The 21,919-nt window shown below is 39.7% G+C and overlaps 1 protein-coding gene across 5 annotated transcripts in view; it reads left to right on the forward strand.

Moving 5' to 3' along the window:
• Window positions 1-21,919, forward strand: part of LOC117328175 (synaptic vesicle glycoprotein 2C-like) — a 41,650-nt gene that overhangs the window by 13,178 nt on the left and 6,553 nt on the right. For all 5 annotated transcript variants that reach the window (XR_004532908.1, XM_033885583.1, XM_033885586.1 and 2 more), the window contains exons 6-12: window positions 3,942-4,063; window positions 5,357-5,514; window positions 5,908-5,988; window positions 6,566-6,670; window positions 16,230-16,318; window positions 16,685-16,914; window positions 19,655-19,814. Coding sequence is in view for 4 of the 5 variants with exons in the window: in XM_033885583.1 (XP_033741474.1) it covers window positions 3,942-4,063; window positions 5,357-5,514; window positions 5,908-5,988; window positions 6,566-6,670; window positions 16,230-16,318; window positions 16,685-16,914; window positions 19,655-19,814 (945 nt within the window). In the remaining variant the exon portion in view is untranslated. The remainder of the gene's footprint in view (window positions 1-3,941; window positions 4,064-5,356; window positions 5,515-5,907; window positions 5,989-6,565; window positions 6,671-16,229; window positions 16,319-16,684; window positions 16,915-19,654; window positions 19,815-21,919) is intronic.

The raw sequence follows: 21,919 nt of genomic DNA on the forward strand, positions 1-21,919 counted from the left end.
TATATAGGTCCTACACCAGTGATGGATGGGGCTATATAGGTCCTACACCAGTGTTGGAGGGGGCTATATAGGTCCTACACCAGTGTTGGAGATGGCTGTGTCGGTCCTACACCAGTGTTGGAGGGGGCTATATAGGTCCTACATCAGTGTTGGAGGGGGCTATGTTGGTCCTACACCAGTGTTGGAGATGGCTGTGTCGGTCCTACACCAGTGTTGGAGATGGCTGTGTCTGTCCTACACCAGTGTTGGAGGGGGCTATATAGGTCCTACACCAGTGTTGGAGGGGGCTATGTTGGTCCTACACCAGTGTTGGAGATGGCTGTGTCGGTCCTACACCAGTGTTGGAGATGGCTGTGTCGGTCCTACACCAGTGTTGGAGGGGCTATATAGGTCCTACATCAGTGTTGGAGGGGGCTATGTTGGTCCTACACCAGTGTTGGAGATGGCTGTGTCGGTCCTACACCAGTGTTGGAGGGGGCTATATAGGTCCTACACCAGTGTTGGAGGGGGCTGTGTCAGTCCTACACCAGTGTTGGAGATGGCTGTGTCGGTCCTACACCAGTGTTGGAGGGGGCTATGTAGGTCCTACACCAGTGTTGGAGATGGCTGTGTCGGTCCTACACCAGTGTTGGAGGGGGCTATATAGGTCCTACACCAGTGTTGGAGGGGCTATATAGGTCCTACATCAGTGTTGGAGGGGGCTATGTAGGTCCTACACCAGTGTTGGAGATGGCTATATAGGTCCTACATCAGTGTTGGAGGGGCTATATAGGTCCTACACCAGTGTTGGAGATGGCTGTGTCGGTCCTACACCAGTGTTGGAGATGGCTGTGTCGGTCCTACACCAGTGTTGGAGGGGGCTATATAGGTCCTACATCAGTGTTGGAGGGGGCTATGTTGGTCCTACACCAGTGATGGAGGGGGCTATATAGGTCCTACACCAGTGTTGGAGGGGGCTATATAGGTCCTACACCAGTGTTGGAGGGGGCTATATAGGTCCTACACCAGTGTTGGAGGAGCTATATAGGTCCTACATCAGTGTTGGAGGGGGCTATGTAGGTCCTACACCAGTGTTGGAGATGGCTATATAGGTCCTACATCAGTGTTGGAGGGGCTATATAGGTCCTACACCAGTGTCTGAGGGGGCTATATAGGTCCTACACCAGTGTTGGAGGGGGCTATATAGGTCCTACACCAGTGTCTGAGGGGGCTATATAGGTCCTACACCAGTGTCTGAGGGGGCTATATAGGTCCTACACCAGTGATGGAGGGGGCTATATAGGTCCTACACCAGTGTTGGAAGGGGCTATATAGGTCCTACACCAGTGTTGGAGGGGGCTATATAGGTCCTACACCAGTGTTGGAGGGGCTATATAGGTCCTACATCAGTGTTGGAGGGGGCTATATAGGTCCTACACCAGTGTTGGAGGGGCTATATAGGTCCTACATCAGTGTTGGAGGGGGCTATATAGGTCCTACACCAGTGTTGGAGGGGGCTATATAGGTCCTACACCAGTGTTGGAGGGGGCTATATAGGTCCTACACCAGTGTTGGATGGGGCTATATAGGTCCTACATCAGTGATGGAGGGGGCTATATAGGTCCTACACCAGTGATGGAGGGGGCTATATAGGTCCTACACCAGTGTTGGATGGGGCTATATAGGTCCTACATCAGTGTTGGAGGGGGCTATGTTGGTCCTACACCAGTGTTGGAGATGGCTGTGTCGGTCCTACACCAGTGTTGGAGATGGCTGTGTCGGTCCTACACCAGTGTTGGAGGGGGCTATATAGGTCCTACATCAGTGTTGGAGGGGGCTATGTTGGTCCTACACCAGTGATGGAGGGGGCTATATAGGTCCTACACCAGTGTTGGAGGGGGCTATATAGGTCCTACACCAGTGTTGGAGGGGGCTATATAGGTCCTACACCAGTGTTGGAGATGGCTGTGTCGGTCCTACACCAGTGTTGGAGGGGGCTATATAGGTCCTACACCAGTGTTGGAGATGGCTGTGTCGGTCCTACACCAGTGTTGGAGGGGCTATATAGGTCCTACATCAGTGTTGGATGGGGCTATATAGGTCCTACACCAGTGATGGATGGGGCTATATAGGTCCTACACCAGTGTTGGAGGGGGCTATATAGGTCCTACACCAGTGTTGGAGATGGCTGTGTCGGTCCTACACCAGTGTTGGAGGGGGCTATATAGGTCCTACACCAGTGTTGGATGGGGCTATATAGGTCCTACACCAGTGATGGAGGGGGCTATATAGGTCCTACACCAGTGTTGGATGGGGCTATATAGGTCCTACATCAGTGTTGGAGGGGGCTATGTTGGTCCTACACCAGTGTTGGAGATGGCTGTGTCGGTCCTACACCAGTGTTGGAGATGGCTGTGTCGGTCCTACACCAGTGTTGGAGGGGGCTATATAGGTCCTACATCAGTGTTGGAGGGGGCTATGTTGGTCCTACACCAGTGTTGGAGATGGCTATATAGGTCCTACACCAGTGTTGGAGGGGGCTGTGTCAGTCCTACACCAGTGTTGGAGATGGCTGTGTCGGTCCTACACCAGTGTTGGAGGGGGCTATGTAGGTCCTACACCAGTGATGGAGGGGGCTATATAGGTCCTACACCAGTGTTGGAGGGGCTATATAGGTCCTACACCAGTGTTGGAGGGGCTATATAGGTCCTACACCAGTGTTGGAGGGGGCTATATAGGTCCTACATCAGTGATTGAGGGGGCTATATAGGTCCTACATCAGTGATGGAGGGGGCTATATAGGTCCTACATCAGTGATGGAGGGGGCTATATAGGTCCTACATCAGTGTTGAGGAGGGCCAGGAGGCTATTTTGGCCCTACACCAGTGTTGGAGGGTCTATATAGGTCCTATACCAGTGATGGAGGGCCAGGGGGCTATGTTGATCCTACATCAGTGTTGAGGAGGGCCAGGGGGCTTTGTTGATCCTACATCAGTTTTGAGGAGGGCCAAGGGGCTATGTTGATCCTACACCAGTGTTGAGGAGGGCTATGTTGATCCTACACCAGTGTTGAGGAGGGCCAGGGGGCTATGTTGATCCTACACCAGTGTGGAGGAGGGCCAGGGGGCTATGTTGATCCTACATCAGTGATGGAGGGGGCTTTGTTGATCCTACATCAGTGTTGAGGAGGGCCAGGGGGCTATGTTGATCCTACATCACTGTCGAGGAGGGCCAGGGGGCTATGTTGATCCTACATCAGTGATGGAGGGCCAGGGGGCTATGTTGATCCTACATCAGTGATGGAGGGCCAGGGGGCTATGTTGATCCTACATCAGTGTTGAGGAGGGCTATGTTGATCCTACACCAGTGTTGAGGGGGGCCAGGGAGCTATGTTGATCCTACACCAGTGTTGAGGAGCGCCAGGGGGCTATGTTGATCCTACATCAGTGTTGAGGAGCGCCAAGGGGCTATGTTGATCCTACATCAATGTTGAGGAGGGCCAGGGGGCTATGTTGATCCTACATCAGTGTCAAGGAGGGCCAGGGGTCTATGTTGATCCTACATCAGTGTTGAGGAGGGCCAGGGGGCTATGTTGATCCTTCATCAGTGTTGAGGAGGGCTACATGTTTGTACTTCTTTATTTGTTAAGTGGGTATCACTTGTATGAATCACGAACTCAGTGTATTTTAGAAATATTTTACTTGGCCCCAGTTTGGATGAAAAATAACATGATATTTTGATGAATTTTGAGAACAAGCAATATTTCAACATTTTGGAGATTCCATTAAAGTGAGAATGTAGTGCGACCTAATGTTCTGTCGAATTCTTGTTGCTATCATGTAAATGTTGTATGTCATGTTTCTGCTTTTTGTCTAGATGCCTCAAAATTAAGAAATCTCTTTGTGCCTACTGTCATTATGATCTATACTTCTTTACATACATGTATGTTGTGTCCGTTACAGTGTGGGAGGAAGTATTCCTGTCATCTTCTCATACTTCACCGAGTTCCAGCCAAAAGACAGACGAGGGACGATGATCAGTGTCCTAGCTACGTTCTGGATGTTTGGTAACATCATTGCAGCAGGTACTGATGATCTATGTTTTCTCTAGGAAGTGTGCTGATAAACACTTCCCCTATGGCATGATTAGGTACTAGATAGATATTGATGACTGTAATACATAATACATTGATATAAGGATTTTATATTACATTGCCATAGAAACATGAGGTTGTGTTACCATGGTTACTGTGTTGGATGGTTGTATCACTTTAGTAACATGATGTTGTATTACCATGGTTACTGTATTGGGTGGTTGTAACACTGTAGTAATATGAGGTTATATTACCATGGTTACTGTGTTGGGTGGTTGTAACACTGTAGTAATATGATGTTGTATTACCACAGGTTACTGTGTTTGGTGGTTGTAACACTGTAGTAATATGATGTTGTGTTACCATGGTTACTGTGTTTGATGGTTGTAACACTGTAGTAATATGATGTTGTGTTACCATGGTTACTGTGTTTGATGGTTGTAACACTGTAGTAACATGCTGTTGTATTACCATGCTTACTGTGTTGAGTGGTTGTAACACTAGAAATATGATGTTGTGTTACCATGGTTACTTTGTTTGATGGTTGTAACACTGTAGTAACATGAGGTTATATTACCATGGTTACTGTGTTGAGTGGTTGTAACACTGTAGTAACATGAGGTTATATTACCATGGTTACTGTGTTGAGTGGTTGTAACACTAGTAATATGATGTTGTGTTACCATGGTTACTGTGTTGGGTGGTTGTAACACTGTAGTAACATGATGTTGTGTTACCTTGGTTACTGTGTTGAGTGGTTGTAACACTGTAGTAACATGATGTTGTGTTACCATGGTTACTGTGTTGAGTGGTTGTAACACTGTAGTAATATGATGTTGTATTACCATGGTTACTGTGTTGGGTGGTTGTAACACTGTAGTAACATGATGTTGTGTTACCATGGTTACTGTGTTGGATGGTTGTAACACTGTAGTAATATGATGTTGTATTACCATGGTTACTGTGTTGAGTGGTTGTAACACTGTAGTAATATGAGGTTGTATTACCATGGTTACTGTGTTTGGTGGTTGTAACACTGTAGTAATATGAGGTTATGTTACCATGGTTACTGTGTTGGGTGGTTGTAACACTGTAGTAATATTAGGTTGTATTACCATGGTTACTGTGTTTGGTGGTTGTTACACTGTTGTAATATGAGGTTGTGTTACCATGGTTACCGGGTTTTTAGTGGTTGTAATACTAGTAATATGAGGTTGTGTTACCATGGTTACTGTGTAGGATGGGTGCATTGTATCACCATAGTAACAGATATTGTTGTTTTAGGGCTGGCCTGGATCATTGTTCCACTAGATATTGGCTACTCCTCACCAGATTTCACTTATGACAGCTGGAGAATCTTTGTTGCAATCTGTACATTTCCAAGTCTGTCTTCAGCTGCCCTTTTCTTCCTGATGCCGGAGAGTCCCAAATTCCTGCTAACTGTAAGTGCAATGACATATATGTGTTTCCCTAAATTGCCACTCAGTTTAGTTTTGACATATTAAGATTAAAAATTTCAATCTTTGGAATTTGAAAATCTAATACTGAAAAGTTTCCCAGCTCTTGTTTCTTAAGTATTATATGAGAAGATTCAGTGCACATACAAGTTTTTCAAACTCAAACTTCAAACACTGATTTCTGATTGAACAAGTTTGCCTCATGGCTTATTACAAGATATTTCTGTGGACTTGACACAGGAAGGGGTTGATATTACTTTGAATACATATTGTACCTTGTTTATTAACTATGCTATGTTATATCATGTGGTTGTTGTTACTAATAATGTGGGATTATTACAGTTTTTAGGTATAATATTCCTACAACTGATTTTTCAGGTTGGTAAAGAGGAGCAGGCAGTTGCTGTGCTAAAAAAGGTCTATGAGGTTAATAATCCGAAGGCTCTGCTGCCATTCGATGTAAGTACTTCTACCTGAAGACACATGTATCCCCACAAAATCACAGGAAGTCTTTGTGATGAACTCGCCCTAAATACTACAAAATCACAGGAAGTCTTAGTGATGTACTCACCCTTAATACTACAAAATCACAGGAAGTCTTAGTGATGTACGTTATACTCACCCTTAATACTACAAAAATCACAGGAAGTCTTAGTGATGTACTCACTCTAGATACTACAAAATCACAGGAAGTCTTAGTGATGTACTCACCCTTAATACTATAAAATCACAGGAAGTCTTAGTGATGTACTCACCCATAATACTACAAAATCACAGGAAGTCTTAGTGATGTACTCACCCATAATACTACAAAATCACAGGAAATCTTAGTATTGTACTCACCTTTAATACTTCTCACAAAAAATCTTGGTAAATTTTACATGGTCATGTTGTGCACTTCACGTCAGTTTAATGTGTGGTAGAGACTATCTTTTATCAAATCACAAATTATGCCTGTAACATCAGTGAAATCATCTGTACTAAGTTTTTTGATACATACATAATTATGTAAACCTTACGCTGATATTTGTTCCAGGTTGAATCCATTGTGTTGTCATCAGACAGCAAAACAGATGCACTCCACCGCTCCCGTAGCAACAAGGACGTCAAAAGGACATGTGGCTCAAAGTCTGTGACACTGGTAAATTCACTCTTGTACTGTGTGTGACACTGGTAAATACCAGGATGTTTATACACCTGTACTTTGTGTGACACTGGTAAATTCTCTCCTATACTGTGTGTGACACTGGTAAATACCAGGATGTTTATACTCCTATACTGTGTGACACTGGTAAATACCGGGATGTTTATACTCCTATACTGTGTGTGACACTGGTTAATACCGGGATGTTTATACTCCTATACTGTGTGTGACACTGGTAAATACCAGGATGTTTATACTCCTATACTGTGTGTGACACTGGTAAATACCGGGATGTTTATACTCCTATACTGTGTGACACTGTTAAATACCGGGATGTTTATACTCCTATACTGTGTGTGACACTGGTAAATACCGGGATGTTTATACTCCTATACTGTGTGTGACACTGGTAAATACCAGGATGTTTATACTCCTATACTGTGTGACACTGTTAAATACCGGGATGTTTATACTCCTATACTGTGTGTGACACTGGTAAATACCAGGATGTTTATACTCCTATACTGTGTGACACTGGTAAATACCGGGATGTTTATACTCCTATACTGTGTGTGACACTGGTAAATACCAGGATGTTTATACTCCTGTACTGTGTGTGACACTGGTAAATACCAGGATGTTTATACTCCTATACTGTGTGACACTGGTAAATACCAGGATGTTTTTCTCCTATACTGTGTGTGACACTGGTAAATACGAGGAAGTTTATACTCCTATACTGTGTGTGACACTGGTGAATACCAGGATGTTTATACTCCTATACTGTGTGTGACACTGGTAAATACCAGGATGTTTTTCTCCTATACTGTGTGACACTGGTAAATACCGGGATGTTTATACTCCTATACTGTATGTGACACTGGTGAATACCAGGATGTTTTTCTCCTATACTGTGTGTGACACTGGTGAATACCAGGATGTTTATACTCCTATACTGTGTGTGACACTGGTAAATACCGGGATGTTTATACTCCTATACTGTGTGTGACACTGGTAAATACCAGGATGTTTATACTCCTGTACTGTGTGTGACACTGGTAAATACCAGGATGTTTATACTCCTATACTGTGTGACACTGGTAAATACCAGGATGTTTATACTCCTATACTGTGTGACACTGGTAAATACCAGGATGTTTATACTCCTATACTGTGTGTGACACTGGTAAATACCAGGATGTTTATACTCCTATACTGTGTGTGACACTGGTAAATACCAGGATGTTTATACTCCTATACTGTGTGACACTGGTAAATACCAGGATGTTTATACTCCTATACTGTGTGTGACACTGGTAAATACCAGGATGTTTATACTCCTATACTGTGCGTGACACTGGTAAATACCGGGATGTTTATACTCCTGTACTGTGTGTGACACTGGTAAATACCAGGATGTTTATACTCCTATACTGTGTGACACTGGTAAATACCGGGATGTTTATACTCCTATATTGTGTGACACTGGTAAATACCGGGATGTTTATACACCTATACTGTGTGTGACACTGGTAAATACCGGGATGTTTATACTCCTATATTGTGTGACACTGGTAAATACCAGGATGTTTATACTCCTATACTGTATGACACTGGTAAATACCGGGATGTTAATACTCCTATACTGTGTGTGACACTGGTAAATATCAGGATGTTTATACTCCTGTACTGTGTGTGACACTGGTAAATATCAGGATGTTTATACTCCTGTACTGTGTGTGACACTGGTAAATACCGGGATGTTTATACTCCTGTACTGTGTGTGACACTGGTAAATATCAGGATGTTTATACACCTATACTGTGTGTGACACTGGTAAATATCAGGATGTTTATACTCCTGTACTGTGTGTGACACTGGTAAATATCAGGATGTTTATACTCCTGTACTGTGTGTGACACTGGTAAATACCGGGATGTTTATACTCCTATACGGTGTGTGACACTGGTAAATACCGGGATGTTTATACTCCTGTACTGTGTGTGACACTGGTAAATACCGGGATGTTTATACTCCTATACTGTGTGTGACACTGGTAAATACCGGGATGTTTATACTCCTGTACTGTGTGTGACACTGGTAAATACCAGGATGTTTATACTCCTATACTGTGTGTGACACTGGTAAATACCGGGATGTTTATACTCCTGTACTGTGTGTGACACTGGTAAATACCAGGATGTTTATACTCCTATACTGTGTGTGACACTGGTAAATACCAGGATGTTTATACTCCTATACTGTGTGACACTGGTAAATACCGGGATGTTTATACTCCTATACTGTGTGTGACACTGGTAAATACCAGGATGTTTATACTCCTATACTGTGTGTGACACTGGTAAATACCAGGATGTTTATACTCCTATACTGTGTGACACTGGTAAATACCCGGATGTTTATACTCCTATACTGTGTGTGACACTGGTAAATACCAGGATGTTTATACTCCTATACTGTGTGTGACACTGGTAATACCAGGATGTTTATACTCCTATACTGTGTGTGACACTGGTAAATACCAGGATGTTTATACTCCTATACTGTGTGTGACACTGGTAAATACCAGGATGTTTATACTCCTATACTGTGTGTGACACTGGTAAATACCAGGATGTTTATACTCCTATACTGTGTGTGACACTGGTAAATACCAGGATGTTTATACTCCTATACTGTGTGTGACACTGGTTAATACCAGGATGTTTATACTCCTATACTGTGTGTGACACTGGTAAATACCAGGATGTTTATACTCCTATACTGTGTGACACTGGTAAATACCGGGATGTTTATACTCCTATACTGTGTGTGACACTGGTAAATACCGGGATGTTTATACTCCTATACTGTGTGTGACACTGGTAAATACCAGGATGTTTATACTCCTATACTGTGTGTGACACTGGTAAATACCGGGATGTTTATACTCCTATACTGTGTGACACTGGTAAATACCGGGATGTTTATACTCCTATACTGTGTGTGACACTGGTAAATACCAGGATGTTTATACTCCTATACTGTGTGTGACACTGGTAAATACCAGGATGTTTATACTCCTATACTGTGTGTGACACTGGTAAATACCAGGATGTTTATACTCCTATACTGTGTGTGACACTGTTAAATACCGGGATGTTTATACTCCTATACTGTGTGTGACACTGGTAAATACCAGGATGTTTATACTCCTATACTGTGTGTGACACTGGTAAATACCGGGATGTTTATACTCCTATACTGTTTGTGACACTGGTAAATACCAGGATGTTTATACTCCTATACTGTGTGTGACACTGGTAAATACCAGGATGTTTATACTCCTATACTGTGTGTGACACTGGTAAATACCAGGATGTTTATACTCCTATACTGTGTGTGACACTGGTAAATACCGGGATGTTTATACTCCTATACTGTGTGTGACACTGGTAAATACCAGGATGTTTATACTCCTATACTGTGTGACACTGGTAAATACCAGGATGTTTATACTCCTATACTGTGTGTGACACTGGTAAATACCAGGATGTTTATACTCCTATACTATGTGTGACACTGGTAAATACCAGGATGTTTATACTCCTGTACTGTGTGTGACACTGGTAAATACCAGGATGTTTATACTCCTGTACTGTGTGTGACACTGGTAAATACCGGGATGTTTATACTCCTATACTGTGTGTGACACTGGTAAATACCGGGATGTTTATACTCCTATACTGTGTGTGACACTGGTAAATACCAAGATGTTTATACTCCTATACTATGTGTGACACTGGTAAATACCAGGATGTTTATACTCCTATACTGTGTGACACTGGTAAATACCAGGATGTTGATACTCCTATACTGTGTGACACTGGTAAATACCGGGATGTTTATACTCCTATACTGTGTGTGACACTGGTAAATACCAGGATGTTTATACTCCTAAACTGTGTGTGACACTGGTAAATACCAGGATGTTTATACTCCTAAACTGTGTGTGACACTGGTAAATACTGGGATGTTTATACTCCTTTACTGTGTGACACTGTTAAATACCAGGATGTTTATACTCCTGTACTGTGTGTTACACTGGTAAATACCAGGATGTTTATACTCCTAAACTGTGTGTGACACTGGTAAATACCAGGATGTTTATACTCCTATACTGTGTGTGACACTGGTAAATACCAGGATGTTTATACTCCTACACTGTGTGTGACACTGGTAAATACCAGGATGTTTATACTCCTATACTGTGTGTGACACTGGTAAATACCGGGATGTTTATACTCCTATACTGTGTGTGACACTGGTAAATACCAGGATATATACTCCTATACTGTGTGTGACACTGGTAAATACCAGGATGTTTATACTCCTATACTGTGTGACACTGGTAAATACCAGGATGTTTATACTCCTATACTGTGTGTGACACTGGTAAATATCAGGATGTTTATACTCCTATACTGTGTGTGACACTGGTAAATACCAGAATGTTTATACTCCTATACTATGTGTGACACTGGTAAATATCAGGATGTTTATACTCCTATACTGTGTGACACTGGTAAATACCGGGATGTTTATACTCCTATACTATGTGTGACACTGGTAAATACCAGGATGTTTATACTCCTATACTGTGTGTGACACTGGTAAATACCAGAATGTTTATACTCCTATACTGTGTGTGACACTGGTAAATACCAGGATGTTTATACTCCTATACTGTGTGACACTGGTAAATACCAGGATGTTTATACTCCTATACTGTGTGTGACACTGGTAAATACCAGGATGTTTATACTCCTATACTGTGTGACACTGGTAAATACCAGGATGTTGATACTCCTATACTGTGTGTGACACTGGTAAATACCGGGATGTTTATACTCCTATACTGTGTGTGACACTGATAAATACCAGAATGTTTATACTCCTACACTGTGTGACACTGGTAAATACCAGGATGTTTATACACCTATACTGTGTGTGACACTGGTAAATACCAGGATGTTTATACTCCTTTACTGTGTGTGACACTGGTAAATACCAGGATGTTTATACTCCTGTACTGTGTGTGACACTGGTAAATACCGGGATGTTTATACTCCTATACTGTGTGACACTGGTAAATACCAGGATGTTTATACTCTTATACTGTGTGACACTTGTAAATACCAGGATGTTTATACTCCTATACTGTGTGACACTGGTAAATACCAGGATGTTTATACTCCTATACTGTGTGACACTGGTAAATACCAGGATGTTTATACTCCTATACTGTGTGACACTGGTAAATACCAGGATGTTTATACTCCTATACTGTGTGTGACACTGGTAAATACCGGGATGTTTATACTCCTATACTGTGTGTGACACTGGTAAATACCAAAATGTTTATACTCCTATACTGTGTGTGACACTGGTAAATACCAGGATGTTTATACTCCTATACTGTGTGACACTGGTAAATACCAGGATGTTTATACTCCTATACTGTGTGACACTGGTAAATACCGGGATGTTAATACTCCTGTACTGTGTGTGACACTGGTAAATACCGGGATGTTTATACTCTTATACTGTGTGACACTGGTAAATACCAGGATGTTTATACTCCTTTACTGTGTGTGACACTGGTAAATACCAGGATGTTTATACTCCTATACTGTGTGTTACACTGGTAAATACGAGGATGTTTATACTCCTATACTGTGTGTGACACTGGTAAATACCAGGATGTTTATACCCCTATACTGTGTGACACTGGTAAATACCAGAATGTTTATACTCCTATACTGTGTGACACTGGTAAATACCAGGATGTTTATACTCCTATACCGTGTGTGACACTGGTAAATACCAGGATGTTTATACTCCTATACTGTGTGTGACACTGGTAAATACCGGGATGTTTATACTCCTATACTGTGTGTGACACTGGTAAATACCGGGATGTTTATACTCCTATACTGTGTGTGACACTGGTAAATACCAGGATGTTTATACTCCTATACTGTGTGACACTGGTAAATACCAGGATGTTTATACTCCTATACTGTGTGTGACACTGGTAAATACCGGGATGTTTATACTCCTATACTGTGTGTGACACTGGTAAATACCGGGATGTTTATACTCCTGTACTGTGTGTGACACTGGTAAATACCAGGATGTTTATACTCCTATACTGTGTGTGACACTGGTAAATACCGGGATGTTTATACTCCTATACTGTGTGACACTGGTAAATACCGGGATGTTTATACTCCTATACTGTGTGACACTGGTAAATACCAGGATGTTTATACTCCTATACTGTGTGTGACACTGGTAAATACCAGGATGTTTATACTCTTATACTGTGTGACACTGGTAAATACCAGGATGTTTATACTCTTATACTGTGTGACACTGGTAAATACCAGGATGTTTATACTCCTATACTGTGTGACACTGGTAAATACTGGGATGTTTATACTCCTATACTGTGTGTGACACTGGTAAATACCGGGATGTTTATACTCCTATACTGTGTGTGACACTGGTAAATACCAGGATGTTTATACTCCTATACTGTGTGACACTGGTAAATACCGGGATGTTTATACTCCTATACTGTGTGTGACACTGGTAAATACCAGGATGTTTATACTCCTATACTGTGTGACACTGGTAAATACCAGGATGTTTATACTCCTATACTGTGTGACACTGGTAAATACCGGGATGTTTATACTCCTATACTGTGTGTGACACTGGTAAATACCAGGATGTTTATACTCCTATACTGTGTGTGACACTGGTAAATACCGGGATGTTTATACTCCTATACTGTGTGTGACACTGGTAAATACCAGGATGTTTATACTCCTATACTGTGTGTGACACTGGTAAATACCGAGATGTTTATACTCCTGTACAGTGTGTGACACTGGTAAATACCGGGATGTTTATACTCCTATACTGTGTGTGACACTGGTAAATATCAGGATGTTTATACTCCTATACTGTGTGTGACACTGGTAAATACCGGGATGTTTATACTCCTATACTGTGTGTGACACTGGTAAATACCAGAATGTTTATACTCCTATACTGTGTGACACTGGTAAATACCAGGATGTTTATACTCCTATACTGTGTGTGACACTGGTAAATACCAGAATGTTTATACTCCTATACTGTGTGACACTGGTAAATACCAGGATGTTTATACTCCTATACTGTGTGTGACACTGGTAAATATCAGGATGTTTATACTCCTATACTGTGTGTGACACTGGTAAATACCAGAATGTTTATACTCCTATACTATGTGTGACACTGGTAAATATCAGGATGTTTATACTCCTATACTGTGTGACACTGGTAAATACCGGGATGTTTATACTCCTATACTATGTGTGACACTGGTAAATATCAGGATGTTTATACTCCTATACTGTGTGTGACACTGGTAAATACCAGAATGTTTATACTCCTATACTGTGTGTGCCACTGGTAAATACCAGGATGTTTATACTCCTATACTGTGTGTGACACTGGTAAATACCGGGATGTTTATACACCTATACTGTGTGTGACACTGGTAAATACCGGGATGTTTATACTCCTATACTGTGTGTGACACTGGTAAATACGAGGATGTTTATACTCCTATACTGTGTGACACTGGTAAATACCGGGATGTTTATACTCTTATACTGTGTGTGACACTGGTTAATACGAGGATGTTTATACTCCTATACTGTGTGTGACACTGGTAAATACCAGAATGTTTATACTCCTATACTGTGTGACACTGGTAAATACCAGGATGTTTTGTCCCTCCGATACAGTTACTTGGTAAATCTCAAAAAAAACATTTAAAGATTTGTCCCCCTGATACATTTCCTGAAGTATATTTCAAAAACTATTTAAGATAACTCAAGAAATTTCATGTGCATGATTCTAGCGTTCAATCAGTGCCTTTGAAATCTTTGATGCTTTTTAGCTGTCCTGGTCCGAAGGACCAAGGTGAGCTTATGCCATACCGTGGCATCCGTCGTCCGTCAGCAATTAACTTATTTGACTTCTTCTTCATAACCGCTGATCAGAATTTGAACAAATTTGGTCAGAAGCATTCCTATGGGTAGGGGACTCAAAATTGTACAAATGATGGGGCTGACCCCCAGGGGGCCTCTGGGGCGGGGCCAAAAGGGGTCAATTTGGCGCTATTGATATAAACGACTTCTTCTCTGAAACCAAGCAATGGCTATCGCTCATATTTGCCTGGTAGCATCATTATGGGGTGGGGATTTAAAATTGTACAAATGATGGGGCTGACCCCCCAGGGGCCTGAGGGGCGGGGCCGAATGTGGTCAATCCGGCTATATTGATATAAAAGACTTCTTCTATGAAACCGAGCAATGGCTGTCGCTCATATTTGCCTGCAGGTAGCATCACTATGGGGTGAGAATTCAAAATTGTACAAATGATGGGACTGACCCCCCAGGGGCCTGAGGGGTGGGGCCAAATGTGGTCAATCGTGCTATATTCATATAATTGACTTCTTCTCTGGAACCAAGCAATGAATATCTCTCATATTTTACTGGTAGTATCACCTTGGGGTAGGAATTTGAAATTGTACAAGTGACGGGGCCGACCCCCCTGGGGGGTCAATTTGGCTAAATTGATTTAAACAACTTATTCTCTGAAACTTAGCAATGGTTTGACTGGTAGCATCCTATTGCGGTAGGGATTCAAAATTGTAAGAAGGAAGGAGCTGACCCCCCCAGGGGGCAGAGCACAGGGTCAAAAGGGGTCAATTGGTCTAAACAAGTTCTTCTCTGAAGCTAAGCAATGGATATCACTCACATTTGTGTGGTAGAATCCCTTTGGGGTCGCACCAAAAGTCTATTTTATTTCATGGATTAATGCACTTTTTGGCATTTTTAGTATTAAAATAAAACCAATGTACATGTACCCATATAAAATGCTTATGATATACATGAATGTATATTGACATAGCAATACCAGCGACAAATATACTTAAGCATCATTCTTGTTTCATATCTCATGAAACCAGGTGAGCGATAAAGGGCCTGGGCCTCTTGTTTGTTCTTTTTCAAACTAGAAATAAATAACAGAAATCATTTTATTACAGTATGCAGTTTGACACTTTCAACTGTACTTGCTTGAGAAAGAATCTTGTACTCCAATAGCTTTGTGATTTACTCTAGAATGTCTGCCCAAAACTGAGTCACTGGATATATGTGTATACAAGTGACAGATGCTAGCATTGATGGTCTATATAGGTGACTACCTTCTCTGTAATTGTAATACCTACATATGTTTACTATAATAGAGCAATACCTACATGTATATACTATAGAGTAATACCTACATGTATATACTATAGAGTAATACCTACATGTATATACTATAGAGTAATACCTACATGTATATACTATAGAGTAATACCTACATGTATTTACTATAGAGTAATACCCACAAGTTGTTTACCAATAATTGCAATCTTTTGTTTCAGCTGCTCAACACTACATTTGAACTAGTTCGTGCCCCCCTTCGTCGTTCCACAATCATTATGCTTACAGTTTCATTCACCATTAGTTTTGGGTAAGTTTTAATTCTCTAGTCAATAACGATGTTAACTCACCAGCTTAGGATTCAATGGTGTGTGTCCTTCCATCAATGTTTATATTTAAAACACATACTTTGGTCACATCTAAAAGAATGAGGTAATTTCTGTGCTATTTTCTTTGCAACTGAACAAGATGTTTCACCTGACAGATCTTAGGGCTATATTGAAATGGCGAATTCATTAATAAATTCTGGCTTTTAAGGGTATTTAGAACAGTCATTCAGCAGTTGACAATGTAAAGTAACATGATGATACCATGTTACTTTACATTGATAAAGATTTTACAAACAAGAATTTCTGTATGTCTACAGACTATTTTAACAAGTACTTGTCTGTGACAGATACTATGGACTGTGGATGTGGTTTCCAGAGTTGTTTTCTCGTGTAGAGAAATATGGTGGATCTCCGTGTGACCATGTCAAGGATACTAATTCTACAAGTCAGGACCAGAACTGTACCATACCGGATAACTGGACGTACCAGTCCGGCTTCCTCACAGCACTGTCTAACCTGCCTGGAAACATCTTTACTATATTTCTTATGGATAAACTTGGCCGAAAAGCAATATTAGGTAATTTACTGATCTCATTATTCACTAGAAACATCCCCCCCCCCTCAACCATCCATCTTGTAACAAAGCAGCTGTGTTACTGATTGAAGATTATATATGGATTTTGTTAATTAATCTATATGAACATCTTCAGAGTTAGTTTGGTTAATATGATAATAATTATGTAGATACACAGATGTGTTTGGTTAATATGATAGTAATTATGTAGATACACAGATGTGTTTGGTTAATATGATAATAATTATGTAGATACACAGATGTGTTTGGTTAATATGATAATAATTATGTAGATACACAGATGTGTTTGGTTAATATGATAATAATTATGTAGATACACAGATGTGTTTGGTTAATATGATAATAATTATGTAGATACACAGATGTGTTTGGTTAATATGATAATAATTATGTAGATACACAGATGTGTTTGGTTAATATGATAATAATGATGTAGATACACAGATGTGTTTGGTTAATATGATAATAATTATGTAGATACACAGATGTGTTTGGTTAATATGATAATAATGATGTAGATACACAGATGTGTTTGGTTAATATGATAATAATGATGTAGATACACAGATGTGTTTGCCTCAGAGATGGATGTCTTTTTTGCCTCAGATTTCCACAGTGTATACATTGTCATTGTAAAAGTCATCAGGCAGTTTCTATGTAGGATGTTAGTTGATCATTACACTACATTGTTAGTGTTATCGTTACACTACATTGTTAGTGTGTTATCGTTACACTACATTGTTAGTGTGATATCATTACACTACATTGTTAGTGTGTTATCGTTACACTACATTGTTAGTGTTATCGTTACAATACATTGTTAGTGTGTTATCGTTACATTACATTGTTAGTGTGTTATCGTTACACTACATTGTTAGTGTGTTATCGTTACACTACATTGTTAGTGTGTTATCGTTACACTACATTGTTAGTGTGTTATCGTTACACTACATTGTTAGTGTTATCGTTACACTACATTGTTAGTGTGTTATCGTTACACTACATTGTCAGTGTGTTATCGTTACACTACATTGGCAGTGTGTTATCGTTACACTACATTGTTAGTGTGTTATCGTTACACTACATTGTTAGTGTGTTATCGTTACACTACATTGTTAGTGTGTTATCGTTACACTACATTGTTAGTGTGTTATCGTTACACTACATTGTTAGTGTGTTATCGTTACACTACATTGTTAGTGTGTTATCATTAGAGTACATTGTTAGTGTGTTATCGTTACACTACATTGTCAGTGTGTTATCGTTACACTACATTGTCAGTGTGTTATCGTTACACTACATTGTCAGTGTGTTATCGTTACACTACGTTGTCAGTGTGTTATCGTTGCACTACGTTGTCAGTGTGTTATCGTTACACTACATTGTTAGTGTGTTATAATTACACTACGTTGTTAGTGTGATATCGTTACACTACGTTGTTAGTGTGTTATCGTTACACTACATTGTTAGTGTGATATCGTTACACTACATTGTTAGTGTGTTATCGTTACACTACATTGTTAGTGTTATCGTTACACTACATTGTTAGTGTTATCGTTACACTACATTGTTAGTGTGATATCGTTACAATACATTGTTAGTGTGTTATCGTTACACTACATTGTTAGTGTGTTATCGTTACACTACATTGTTAGTGTTATCGTTACACTACATTGTTAGTGTGTTATCGTTACACTACATTGTTAGTGTGATATCGTTACACTTCGTTGTTAGTGTGTTATCGTTACACTACGTTGTTAGTGTGATATCGTTACACTACATTGTTAGTGTGATATCGTTACACTACATTGTTAGTGTGATATCGTTACACTACATTGTTAGTGTGTTATCGTTACACTACATTGTTAGTGTGTTATCGTTACACTACATTGTTGATGTGATATCGTTACACTACATTGTTAGTGTGATATCGTTACACTACGTTGTTAGTGTGATATCGTTACACTAGATTGTTAGTGTGTTATCGTTACACTACATTGTTAGTGTGATATCGTTACACTACATTGTTAGTGTGATATCGTTACACTACATTGTTAGTGTGATATCGTTACACTACATTGTTAGTGTGTTATCGTTACACTACGTTGTTAGTGTGTTATCGTTACACTACATTGTTAGTGTGATATCGTTACACTACATTGTTAGTGTGATATCGTTACACTACATTGTTAGTGTTATCGTTACACTACATTGTTAGTGTGATATCGTTACACTACATTGTTGGTGTGTTATCGTTACACTACATTGTTAGTGTGATATCGTTACACTAGATTGTTAGTGTGTTATCGTTACACTACATTGTTAGTGTGTTATCGTTACACTACATTGCTAGTGTGTTATCGTTACACTACATTGTTAGTGTTGTTAGTGTGTTATCGTTACACTACATTGTTAGTGTGTTATCGTTACACTACATTGTTAGTGTGTTATCGTTACACTACATTGTTAGTGTGTTATCGTTACACTACATTGTTAGTGTGTTATCGTTACACTACATTGTTAATGTGTTATCATTAGAGTACATTGTTAGTGTGTTATCGTTACACTACATTGTTAGTGTGTTATCGTTACACTACATTGTTAGTGTGTTATCGTTACACTACATTGTTAGTGTGTTATCGTTACACTACATTGTTAGTGTGTTATCGTTAGAGTACGTTGTGTGTTAAGGCTATATTGGTGACCATGTATGTGTCCACAGTGACTGGAATGCTGGGATCTGGTGTGGCTGTGTTCTTCATCCCTTTAATCCATAATAAGATAGAGAACCTCCTGCTCTCCTGTGCATTTGGTCTGATCTCCACGCTGGCCTGGAATGCTATCGATGTACTTCAGGCTGAGCTGTTTCCTACAGGAGTCAGGTAATTCATTTTTAATGCTGTGTGGCAGAGGGAATTATTGTTTTTTTTTTGTGTTAATGAAGGCCAAAATCATGACTAATTATTGTTTTTATGGAGGCGTTTACGCCTGCCATATTACAATCACCTACGAGTTGTGACGTCACAATCTCTCACTTTCATTTTCGTTATATTTCCTTTCACAGTTCATTTTGTAGTTTCTTTCGGTTCATATATGATGTAGTTGAACTATATATACATTTATGAAAACTATCACGACTACAAATAAAGTGCTATTACATGAAAAAAGGTATATTCAGTATAAATTTCTCTGCGGCGGAAGCCCGGAATTTGAGACCTCTGGTGGTAATTTCTGTAACTAGGGGTAATGATTCGCTTATTAGTCCAAGTATGAGGCACGTCATTGTAGTCCGTCATTCAAAGTAGATGTGTACAGAAATGTATTAACTATGCTGATAATGTTGTGAACATTTCAGGAACTATTTTGAATAAACAATAAGAATTATGTCTTGTAAATATCTACACCTGCATCGATTTTTGCAAATCTATATCGAAAATACTGATTGAAGGGAGATAACTGCGATATTCTGACGTTACCTTACAGAGGACACTTGTTTAACTACTAGGAACAGAGATATATGTCTCTGCTAGGAATAAAGACGGCATAACAACCCAAGCGCAAACAAATTTCCGATTTTCATAAAACCCTCCAGGTTTTGGCTAACAACATTCCTTTTGTTTACAACTTGGTAGTTTGTTCACGAGATTTTATGAGATTTGGTCCGATATTTAGCGATCACGTGTTTCGTCTGTTTACGTGAGCGAGCACTCTGTCAAAATGGAGGCACGTGGACACGGGCTTCACACGAAGCATCAAAGTGTGATGATTGTCGCTAGAAATTAATATCTATCATTATGAATTAAAGGCAAGTTGCTTACAAAGTTTAAATCTGTTTGGTGACCCACTGAAATAAGCGTTTGTTTATTTAGGACGAAACTGTTTACGATAAGTTGTTCAAGCCTGGCCAGACCACAAAATCACAATATCTACTGCGATTATAGTCCGAATTTTCTGACGATCTTGCTATATACTATATGCAGACTTTAATCAGCTTTAAGGCGATATCAACACCAGAACCTTTCGGATTATTGCGATAACTGATCGAAGTCCCTGTGTTTCAAATCTATGAATCGGCAGACCTACGTGATGGCGTGATGGAATTCGATCGTTTATTTTTCAAAACTAAGAAAACTGGCACATATCTGTCGTGGTGGTCATTTGTGCTGTACCTTCCCCGACAGAGACAATATACATAATCTGGATTTTTGTTATAAGGTTTACTGCAGTAGCTACTCGCACTCGTAATATATATGAAAATGCTAAATTATTATTGAACCAGCTTGTCTTATTTATATATTATTCAGCTCACGATTCAATGCAACCTTTTCAAATGTTTTCATGTAATATATATATATACATTTGTATGCACCAAGCTGTGAAATGTTTGTATTACATAGAATATTTAAACAATACAAAGTAATTGTAGATTAACAAAATGTATACCAATTGCATTTTAACGTACTAGTACAACTTTTTGTTGTTTTCATGTAATATAACTTTTTGTTGTTTTCATGTAAAATGATAAATACATGTATATCTATTGGCAATCGATATACAATCCATATAATATAAGACTTTCTCAAATATCAATATCCTCATAACTTTCAAAATAAATCTATATTTGCTTTTGAAATTTCATTAAAAATGTTTGATTTTCATGTCACGAACAAATCCCTTAAAACGATCATCAATCTCCTTATTGGTCTCCAGAAAGTGTGAAAATAAATGAAACTTTTTTGTCAATAATTCTATTCATTATGAATTCGTGTATAACCATTTAGGTTTTTTCCAATGTTGACCTTTAAAACTATATATATATACAAGCAACAATCTGTGGGATGTCAAATATGGAAGGCTATAGCTGTTTCAGGATAAATTGCCAAAAATGCTTATAAGTACTGTTTCTTATCACTGATCACATATATTGGGTTTTTGACTATTATGTGTTATTGCTACTTAAGTGTGATTTTTTTCGGCTTCAGTGATA

The sequence above is a fragment of the Pecten maximus genome, chromosome 5, assembly GCF_902652985.1.
Source record: "Pecten maximus chromosome 5, xPecMax1.1, whole genome shotgun sequence".
Taxonomy (NCBI): Eukaryota; Metazoa; Mollusca; class Bivalvia; order Pectinida; family Pectinidae; genus Pecten; species Pecten maximus.